Here is a 10,422-nt window from a genome sequence, read left to right on the forward strand (position 1 = left end):
CTAATTTGACATATCGCACTTAGCTCGGTAAATGTTGCTCCAAATGGCAACTTCGATGATTCCAGTAGCATCGATAAAGTCCACGGCTACAATATTTGCCGTTTTGAAGTGTCTCTTTTTGTACCACATCGTCACCAGAGGTCCAGTTTGAACAGCTAGCTCGCGTAGTGATTTTCTGCCGCGTCCAAAATATGAAAGCGCAGCATCTACTAATATCATTGAAGAATCCAATGTTATTTCGGCCATCACTGCTCTTAGGTTCGTTTTGGAAAATTCACGGCTGCAAATGAACAAATTTTGAGCTACCATCAAGCTTTGATAAATCAACTTACTTTGATTCAAGTTTGGCAGAGCTTTCAGATTCATTAACAAAACTCTCAAGTTCTTCAACGTTTTTGACATCACCCCATAGCTGATATACAGATGTCCAGAATCTATAAATTACACCTTCGAATTCAAAAACGTAACTAAAAATAAGTCTTTTGTTGGATTTCCAAATTTCACCCAAAGTCTTTTGATGAGCTTGGAACGTTTCTAGAAAATATCCTTCAAATTCGTCAAGAATGTAATTCAGAAAGTTTGAGTGACTTTCAAATGTTTCAAATCCTAAGTCAAATTAAAGAGTGTAAATTTTTTTTCATTTGAAAATTATTAAGCCTATAAAAGACTTACCTTGAGGAAATTCTTTAAAGTTGATGATAACAATTTCCATAGTGTTGTCCAAAAAATCTTTAATGTTTGTAATGATTTCGTCGAGAGGCTGCATAGCGAAAGTTCCATGACAAACCCAGTATTTATTACCAACAATACACGGTCTTATGTCCAAGTAACGTATTCCGGTGAGTAATTGGTCCATAACGCTCTTTTCCTATTTAAAAAACGTTATTGTTCAAATTTTTTTTTTAAATTTCGTAAGAAAATTTTCATTTTAAAATACTTCAGGCATGATCATATTTGGCTATTAAAGGTTTTTGTTGAAATAAAAACATTCACATATAAGCTCAAAAGGAGAATCAAAAATAGATTTTTGGTTTGGATCTAAATATTTCAAACTAGCTGTTACTCGCCAGCTCCGCTGGGCGCTTTATAGAATTGCATTTTTAGATCTAGACTTGAAATTTAATTAGAGTATTGTTTTAACTTGCACAGATTCCCAATTCTATTGAATTGGCATCCACCTTTTATCCATGTAATTATTCTAGCTAATATTCATTCTAACTTTCAATGTGAAATCATTGTAACATTTCCGTGTTTTTCTTACAAAAATGAATAATAATTGATTTGAAAAAAAAAAATTTTTAATGAGCATTGAAAGTTTCAGTTAGAGAAATTGCAGGTCTCATAAGTGAAGAAATATGCCTAGTATGTAAACATAACCAATAGAATTAATGAATTTATTTTAAACAAATGACAATCGAATAGAATAAATTAAGTAACAATAAAAATTCATTATTTATTAGTCAAAAAAAAATAGGTTCTGGATAAGTAATCACCATCATATCATATACCCAAACCTTCTCCAAAACACGCTGCATCTTATGGTATAAGTATTATTCCGATCGGTTCAGTAGTTTTTGCAGTATAACCGGACAAAAAAACTGGCTCTCTATTTATTAGTATAGATTTCACTCTCTAATAGCGAGAAAATTTAGCTACCACGCGCGACCTGTTGGAGGTTTATAAAACTAACTTTTTTCAAAAAATTATATATGGACATATCATCATATCGGGTCTAATATGGGCATATTGAGTCATATTAGGACATATTAAGCCGAATGGCATATTTTTATATCAGGAAAAATTATATATGAGTAGTCGGGTGCGTCAAAATTTAATCTTTGAAAACAACCTTTTAAAATTGACATTTAGAGTTTCGCTTTTAACAGGAGTTGTATTTGGGCATTTCCTGATATATTTTGGTGTGTCACAATTTATTTGATACTCACAGAATTTTTTAACAGGAGTTTCGTTTGGCCAAATTTTGAAATTTTTAAATTCCAGAAAAATTGCTTCAACAAAATTCCCGTTAAACAATTATGTGAGCATCAAATAAATCCTGACACATCAAAATATCTCAGAAAATGCCCAAACCTTACTCCTGCTAAAAGCGGAGCTCAAAATTTTAATTTTAAAAGGCTGCTTTTAGAGATTAAATTTTGACGCACCCTAATGAGCAGATCAAAAAACTTTTTCAAGTTGTTATTTCAATAAATTAATAATTCGTTTGTTTATACATAATTACTTGTGTTACTGTATATCGATCTAAAATTGTCGGAGGTGATTCGTATCTGTAAGATCCCGAGTTATGCGTTCCTGGTATAAATAGCTGAGCAAGAGTCATATTTTCAATTATTTTTCTGTTATCATGCATCCAGTTCGCATGAGATGACAAACATGTCAACATAAGCTTTTTAAAATTCCTCAACCAAGCTACGTGATAACCTAAGTGAAAAAAAAATTATTATTATAAACTATAATTAAATGGCTGGAACTTAAATTACCTGTACATTGATCGATGTACATCGACTCTATCGAGTACCTCGCGTCTACTGGTGCTATTCCCGTTTTGACAAAACCATTACTGTTTGTTGGAAAGTATGCAAAAAATAAGTCTTTTGTATCATGATAAAGAACGAGACTGTCACCTAGCTTGAAGTCTTCTAAGAACCAATAAATAACAATCTGACCTCTGATCTGATGGCTATCATTAATTGGTGCATAGGACAAAATTATTTGACTGGTGTTACACTCATTTTCCGAAGAATTGCCAAAAATTTTAATAAAAATTACTGCACTGATAATATTATTGAGTTTAAACATTTTTGTATTGCTGTCGATGGTTGACTAAAAAATAATCTTTTAACAGAGTGGTGTGTTATTTTTAATTCGTTATCAAAGTCATTGGCAATAAAATGTTTTATGACACTGAAGTTGAATTACAAAAAAATTTTTTCTACGCAGGTGTTTATATTAAATTTACAAAAAACAATTTTTATTTAAGTTTTTAGAAACATATTTTTCACAGTTAATGAAATAAAAAAAAATTTTTAACTATAAATTTTTTGCCCCGCGATTAATATAACTTTTAATAGCGATTTCGACGAGTCCAGTGGTATCAAAAAAATCAACTGCGACAATATGTGCTGTTCTGAAGTGTTCATCGTTAAACCACATCGTAATTAAAGGGCCAATTTTAACAGCGAGTTCTCGCAATGATTTTCTACCGCGTCCAAAATAATGAAGCGCAGCATCTGCTATTATCATTGAAGAATCCAATGTTATCACCGCCATCATTCTATTCTATGATATTGATGATAATCAGAGAATCAGAATAAATTTATTCATAAGTATGGTTTGGAAAAATTAAAAAAGCATTTGTTCATTTTTTTAAGAATATCTTTCTTGAAAATTAATTTTTTTCGATTAGAAAAATTTTAAATCTGAAATTTAAAAAAACATTACAAGAGTGACAGACAATTAAATTCAACCATAAATAATAAATAAAATTTTTTATGAGCCCAAAAATAAAATAAATTTTTTAGTAAAATATATATTATCATGTTTGAAAATAACAAAATGATTTTTGGTTTATTTTTAAAATTCAACAAGTGAATTATTAATATTAATTCAATCTCAATATTTACAATCAAGTGTCAAATTTTCAAAATTTTTTTAATTTGAATTAATCATCATTATTTTTATTATTAATTATTCAAAACAAGAAGTCTGAAAAAAATCCTTAACATTTAGATTTATTTGCTCATCGTTTACAATCTTTCTTAAATAAAAAAAAATGAGTGAATAATTCTGATTTAAAGAATTAAAACTTACAACTATAAAAAAAAAAAAAAATGATGATGAAGTGTCATCAGTAATATGGCTGTTGTTTTCTCACGCGCCTTCTGGTGTTTAAATTTTTATTTATCCCAATAAAATATGTATGTTGGTTTGAGAATTAGATTATATTGAGTTAAAAACATACTTTTGAAGCAAGCATGAACAAATTTCAAAGCGGGAATTTATAATCCAAGAAAAAATATTATTGAGGCATTAAAACCAAAGTCTAGAAGATATTCAAATTAGCTGAATGTTTGTTTAAATGCTCGCTCGACAGATTTATACATTAAGTCTAAGTTTATTCAAAGAATCAATAACACATGCTTTGCAAAGAGATTTATTGCTCATTTGCACAAATTAATTAGACTGCTCCCTGCCTTTATTAACTCGCAAAAATTACCCATGTCAAAATTTCTCAGCAAAAATTACGCATACAAAAATATCTCAAGTACAATAATTTCTCAAACTAAAATTTATCACAAGACAAATGAATCTGACGAAAATTAATCGAAAAATTTTGTCGTAGGTAATTATTGCATGAAAATGAAAATGAAAATGAAAATACAAGACGGTCACCTAATTCTCATTTGACATATCGCACTTAGCTCGGTAAATGTTGCTCCAAATGGCAACTTCGATGATTCCAGTGGTATCGATAAAATCCACGGCTACAATATTCGCCGTTTCGAAGTGTCTCTTTTTGTACCACATCGTCACCAAGGGTCCAGTTTGAACAGCTAGCTCGCGTAGTGATTTTTCACCGTGTCCAAAATAGTAAAGCGCAGCATCTACCATTATCATTGAAGAATCCAATGTTATTTCGGCCATCACTGCTCTTAGGTACGTTATAAAAAAATCACGGCTGCAAATGAACAAATTTTGAGCTACCATCAAGCATTGATAAATCAACTTACTTTGATTCAAGTTTGGCAGAGCTTTCAGATTCATTAACAAAACTCTCAAGTTCTTCATCGTTTTTGACATCACCCCACTGCTGCTTTACATATGCCCAGAATCTATAAATTTCACCTTCGAATTCAGTAACGTAACTAAAAATAAGTCTTTTGTTGGATTTCCAAATTTCACCCAAAGTCTTTTGATGAGTTTGGACCGTTTCTAGATAATATCCCTTAAATTCATCATAAAGGTAACTCAGAAAGTTTGAGTAACTGTCAAGTGTTTCAAATCCTAAGTCAAATTGAAGAGTGTAAATTTTTTTTCATTTTAAAATTAGTAAGCCTATAAAAGACTTACCTCGAGGAAATTCTTTAAAGGTGATGATAACAATTTCCATAGTGTTGTCCAAAAAATCTTTAATGTCTTTAAAGATATCGTCGAGAGGCTGCATAGCGAAAAGTCCATGACAAACCCAGTATTTATTATCAACAATACATGGTCTTATGTCCAAGTAACGTATTCCGGTGAGTAATTGGTCCATAACGCTCTTTTCCTATTTAAAAAACGTTATTGTTCAAATTTTTTTTTAAATTTCGTCAGAAAATTTTCATTTTAAAATACTTCAGGCGTGATCTGATCATATTCGGCCATTAAAGGTTTTTGTTGAAATAAAAACATTCACATATAAGCTCAAAAGGAGAATCAAAAATAGATTTTTGGTTTGGATCTAAATATTTCAAACTAGCTGTTACTCGACCGCTCCGCTGGGCGCTTTATAGAATTGTATTTTTAGATCTAGACTTGAAATTTAATTAGAGTATTGTTTTAACTTGCACAGATTCCCAATTCTGTTGAATTGGCATCCACCTTTTATCCATGTAATTATTCTAGCTAATATTCATTGTAACTAAATTTTTTATCTCAGGAATTTGGACAAGATAGGATTTAATAATTCATTGTAACTTTCAATGTGCAATCATTGTAACATTTCCGTGTTTTTCTTACAAAAATGAATAATAATTGATTTGAAAAAAAAAATTTTTAATGAGCATTGAATGTTTCAGTTAGAGAAATTGCAGGTCTCATAAGTGAAGAAATCTGCCTAGTATGTAAACATAACCAATAGAATTAATAAATTTATTTTAAACAAATGACAATCGAATAGAATAAATTAAGGTACAATAAAAATTCATTATTTCTTAGTAAAAAAAAAATAGGTTCTGGATAAGTAATCACCACCATATCATATACCCAAACCTTCTCCAAAACACGCTGCATCTTATGGTATAAGTATTATTCCGATCGGTTCAGTAGTTTTTGCAGTATAACCAGACAAAAAAACTGGCTCTCTATTTATAAGTATAGATTTAACTCTCTAAGAGCAAGACTATTTAGCTACCAGGCGCCACCTGTTAGAGGTTTTCAAAACTAACTTTTAACAAAAAATTGATTTTTGGTTTAGATCTAAGCATCTTAAATTTAGCTCTCTAGTAGCGAGAAAATTTAGCTACCACGCGCGACCTGTTGGAGGTTTATAAAACTAACTTTTTTCAAAAAATTATATATGGACATATCATCATATCGGGTCTAATATGGGCATATTGAGTAATATTAGGACATATTAAGCCAAATGGCATATTTTTATATCAGGAAAAATTATATATGAGTAGTCGGGTGCGTCATAATTTAATCTTTGAAAGCAACCTTTTAAAATTGAAATTTAGAGTTTCACTTTTAACAGGAGTTGTATTTGGGCATTTCCTGATATATTTTGGTGTGTCAAAATTTATTTGATACTCTTAGAATTTTTTAACAGGAGTTTCGTTTGGCCGTATTTTGAAATTTATAAATTCCAGAACAATTGCATCAACAAAATTCCTGTTAAACAATTATGTGAGCATCAAATAAATCCTGACACATCAAAATATCTCAGAAAATGCCCAAACCTAACTCCTGCTAAAAGCGGAACACAAAATTTCAATTTTAAAAGGCTGCTTTTAGAGATTAAATTTTGACGCACCCTAATGAGCAGATCAAAAAACTTTTTCAAGTTGTTATTTCAATAAATTAATAATTCGTTAATTTATACTTAATTACTTGTGTTACTGTATATCGATCTAAAATTGTCGGAGGTAATTCGTATCTGTAAGATCCCGAGTTATGCGTTCCTGGTATAAATAGCTGAGCAAGAATCATATCTTCAAATATTTTTCTGTTATCATACATCCAGTTCGCATGAGATGACAAACATGTCGACATAAGCTTTTTAAAATTCCTTAACCAAGCTACGTGATAACCTAAGTGAAAAAAAAAATATTATTATAAACTATAATTAAATGGCTTGAACTTAAATTACCTATACATTGATCGATGTACATCGACTCTATCGAGTACCTCGTGTCTACTGGTGCTATTCCCGTTTTGACAAAACCATTACGTTTTGTCGGAAAGTATGTAAAAAATAAGTCTTTTGTATCAGGATAAAGAACGAGACTGTCACCTAGCTTGAAGTCTTCTAAGAACCAATAAATAACAATCTGACCTCTGATTTGATGGCTATCATTAATTGGTGCATAGGACAAAATTATTTGATTGGTGTTACACTTATTTGCCGAAGAATTGCCAAAAATTTTAATAAAAATTATTGCACTGATAATATTGATAATATTATGGAGTTTAAACATTTTTTTATTGCTGTTGATTGTTGACTAAAAAATAATCTTTTATCAGAATGGTGTGTTATCTTTAATTCGTTATCAAAGTAATTAGCTATTAAGTGTTTTTTGACACTTAAGTTTCAACTTGTGATTCATCACAAGAAAATGTTTTCTACGCAGGTTTTCATATTAAATTTACAAAATACAATTTTTATTTAAGTTTTTAGAAATATATTCTTTACAATTAATGAAATAAAAAAAAAATTTTAACTATAAATTTTTTGACCCGCGATTAATATTGCTTCTAATAGCGATTTCGACGAGTCCAGTGGTATCAGAAAAATCAACCGCCACGATATTTGCTGTTCTAAAGTGTTCTTCGTTAAACCACATGGTAATTAAAGGGCCAATTTCAACAGCGAGTTCTCGCAATGATTTTCTACCGCGTCCAAAATAATGAAGCGCAGCATCTACTATTATCATTGAAGAATCCAATGTTATCACCGCCATCATCGCTCTGAGGCTCGCATATTGAATATCTCGCCTGGAAGTTCAAAAGTCTTTGAATAATTAAATATGAATATCGGGGAATAAGGACCACTATATGTGGAATTTTTTTTTTCTTTTTTTTTTTTTATTATTCTTGCCAAAGTTTCATCAAAATTTTTTGACTTCTTCAGAGCTCAAATAATTTAATTATTCCACATCTGTCTAAATTATATAGTCAACAATAACCCAACTAGTTAAACAATATGTCAAGGTGTCAATTGAATGTTGATAAATAGATAATTGATTGTAAAACATTATTAAATCCATACACACGTTCCACAATTTCAGTTACAACAAATATAATCTTTGAATAATGATAATCTCAATTTTTAATGAACAAAAACTTACAAAGTGCTTATTTTGGCGTCATTTTCCGAACTAGTAATGAATCCTTCGAGTTGTGCTGCATTTTGAACATTACCCCACTGGTGATGTACTTTGGTCCATAATAAATCTCTTTCGCCGTTGTACTCTCCAAGGTAAGATATTATAATCCTTTTCCCTTCTTGCCAAACGTCACCTAGAGTTATGTTCTTGCTTATTGGATAGGGAAAGATATGATGAGATCCTAGGTTTTTGGTGATGTAGATCAAAAAATCATCGTAATTCTTGTTCGTATAAAATCCTGAATTGGTAAAATTATTTATGAAAATTGCAAGTAATGAATTTTGAAAAAAAAAACTTACCTCGTGGAAATTCTTTAAAGCCGACGATAATTATTTCGTTAGTATTGATGATAAATTCTAGAATATCATCTATTATTTTTCCAAAAGGTTGAATACCGTATTCTCCATGACAGTTCCAGTATTCGTCATCAATAATACAAGGTCTTAGATCCAGGTAACGGATACCCGAAATTAACTGATCTAGAATACTCTTCTCCTTTGAAAGAAAAAACATATATGACATTATCAAGTCTTGAAATTTTGGACTAAATACTGAACACTGATAGAAGGATTTAGTACGGAGTACTAAACTGATTTAGTAACAAAATTTTTAGTCATTTATTTGGAAGAAACAAATATTTTGTACCCATCAATATTATTTGTTACAGTTTAATAAATGATTTCTCTATATAAACAAAGCCTTATTACATGGAAATTAATATTTATTTCCACCGAATAATATTTAGTAACAGGTACTAAATATTTCTTCGGCAAGTATTGTCGGTAGATAGCTAAACTTTAATTCTAATGTTTATGTGAACCATAACCTATTCACTGACTTAGATTATTTTATTCAGCTCGGTTTTGGGAGATTTATCAAACCTTTGAAAACACACATACTCCCAATAAATGTCTTCTATTTATGTCTTTTCTCAGTGGAATTTAGTTTACATTTTTCAATTTGTCTATTATTGATATGCTGAAAACTTGTTTAATTTTTATAAATGTCTCAAACAAAAAAATACAATTTAATGAGATTCTTTTCTTTATAATACCTTATATTTTTACTTAAAATTATTTATTTTAATTATTTTTATTTATTTTAAGTTAAAAAGTTAGGTTACACGCTAAAATTAGTTAAAAAATTAATTTCTTTGATACCAATAACCGATTTATTGAGTAACAATAAATCATTTGTTAAATACTACTAAATATTCATTTGGTGGAGCTAAATGGGCTTTAATAAATTATTTAGTACCTATTACTAAATATTTGGTAATGAACGGTTTGTTACTAAATCTTATTAAATAGAACTAAATCCTTCTATCAGTGAAGACACAAAAAATCTTATGAGGCACTTTCTATAGGAAATTTTATTTTCTGCAAAAAAAGCATTCATCAGTTTTCCGATATCTCTCACCTTTCGGCAAAAATTTGAGCTCAATCCGAAAGTTAGTACATTAAAACAGTTTTAAGTGCGAATAACCTCCACCAATTATTACATATTACCTGTGTAATTGTGTATCGTTGAATAATTGTTGGCGGCAATTCTTCACTGTACGATCCAGAACTATGAGTACCTGGGATAAACAACTCCCTAAGCGTCATATTCATCAAAATATCCTGATGTTTATTCATCCAGTCGGGATGTGTAGACAGGCAAGAAGATTTTCTTAGAGTATCATTTCTAAACCAAGCTCCAATGTACCCTAATTAAGTCAAAATTAATCAATGTTATCTTAATTTTTTTCGGCTATAGCATGGTTGTTACCTGTGCACTGTTCAACATAAGTAGAATCCATCGAATAATATTCCTTCGAAGGCGACACTCCTGTTTTCACATAACCGCTCATTTCTGCAGGTTGATAAGTAAAAAGCAATTCGTCTTCCGAGTTATAATAAAGCGCCAAAAAATCGCCTTTTACAAATTCTTCAACGAACCAATAGATAACAATCTGCCCTCTGATTGCTCTGCTCTCGCCCAATGGCGAGTAGAACAATACTATTTGCGCACTTTCGAATTCACGCTCCTCAAATAAATATGGAGTTATTTTTAAAAGAAAAATCACGGAAAAAATAATTATTTTTGCTTCCAT

The 10,422-nt window shown here is 30.2% G+C and overlaps 2 protein-coding genes across 2 annotated transcripts; both read right to left on the reverse strand.

The window, feature by feature from the left end:
- LOC123262909 lies at positions 1-895 on the reverse strand. Its single transcript, XM_044725396.1, has 3 exons — positions 673-895; positions 333-606; positions 1-280 (listed from the first exon to the last, which is right to left on the reverse strand). Exons 1-3 carry the CDS (start codon positions 854-856, stop codon positions 1-3), a joined length of 738 nt encoding a protein of 245 aa, XP_044581331.1. The 5' UTR covers positions 857-895.
- Positions 896-7,661: 6,766 nt separating this feature from the next.
- Positions 7,662-10,422, reverse strand: LOC123262912 (PI-PLC X domain-containing protein 1-like). The gene is made up of 5 exons (XM_044725399.1): positions 10,098-10,422; positions 9,836-10,035; positions 8,627-8,822; positions 8,289-8,565; positions 7,662-7,935 (listed from the first exon to the last, which is right to left on the reverse strand). Exons 1-5 carry the CDS (start codon positions 10,420-10,422, stop codon positions 7,662-7,664), a joined length of 1,272 nt encoding a protein of 423 aa, XP_044581334.1.

Source organism: Cotesia glomerata, linkage group LG4 (assembly GCF_020080835.1).
Source record: "Cotesia glomerata isolate CgM1 linkage group LG4, MPM_Cglom_v2.3, whole genome shotgun sequence".
Lineage (NCBI taxonomy): Eukaryota > Metazoa > Arthropoda > Insecta > Hymenoptera > Braconidae > Cotesia > Cotesia glomerata.

Excerpts from the sequence above, each read along its gene's own strand:
- LOC123262909 (XM_044725396.1), bottom strand. The coding sequence starts at position 856 with ATGGACCAATTACTCACCGGAATACGTTACTTGGACATAAGACCGTGT. Across the intron at positions 607-672 it reads CTTTAAAGAATTTCCTCAAG|GATTTGAAACATTTGAAAGT; the intron begins GTAAGTCTTTTA and ends AATTTGACTTAG. Across the intron at positions 281-332 it reads TCTGCCAAACTTGAATCAAA|CCGTGAATTTTCCAAAACGA; the intron begins GTAAGTTGATTT and ends GTTCATTTGCAG.
- LOC123262912 (XM_044725399.1), bottom strand. The coding sequence starts at position 10,422 with ATGGAAGCAAAAATAATTATTTTTTCCGTGATTTTTCTTTTAAAAATA. Across the intron at positions 8,823-9,835 it reads AACGATACACAATTACACAG|GAGAAGAGTATTCTAGATCA; the intron begins GTAATATGTAAT and ends TTTCTTTCAAAG. Across the intron at positions 8,566-8,626 it reads CTTTAAAGAATTTCCACGAG|GATTTTATACGAACAAGAAT; the intron begins GTAAGTTTTTTT and ends TTACCAATTCAG.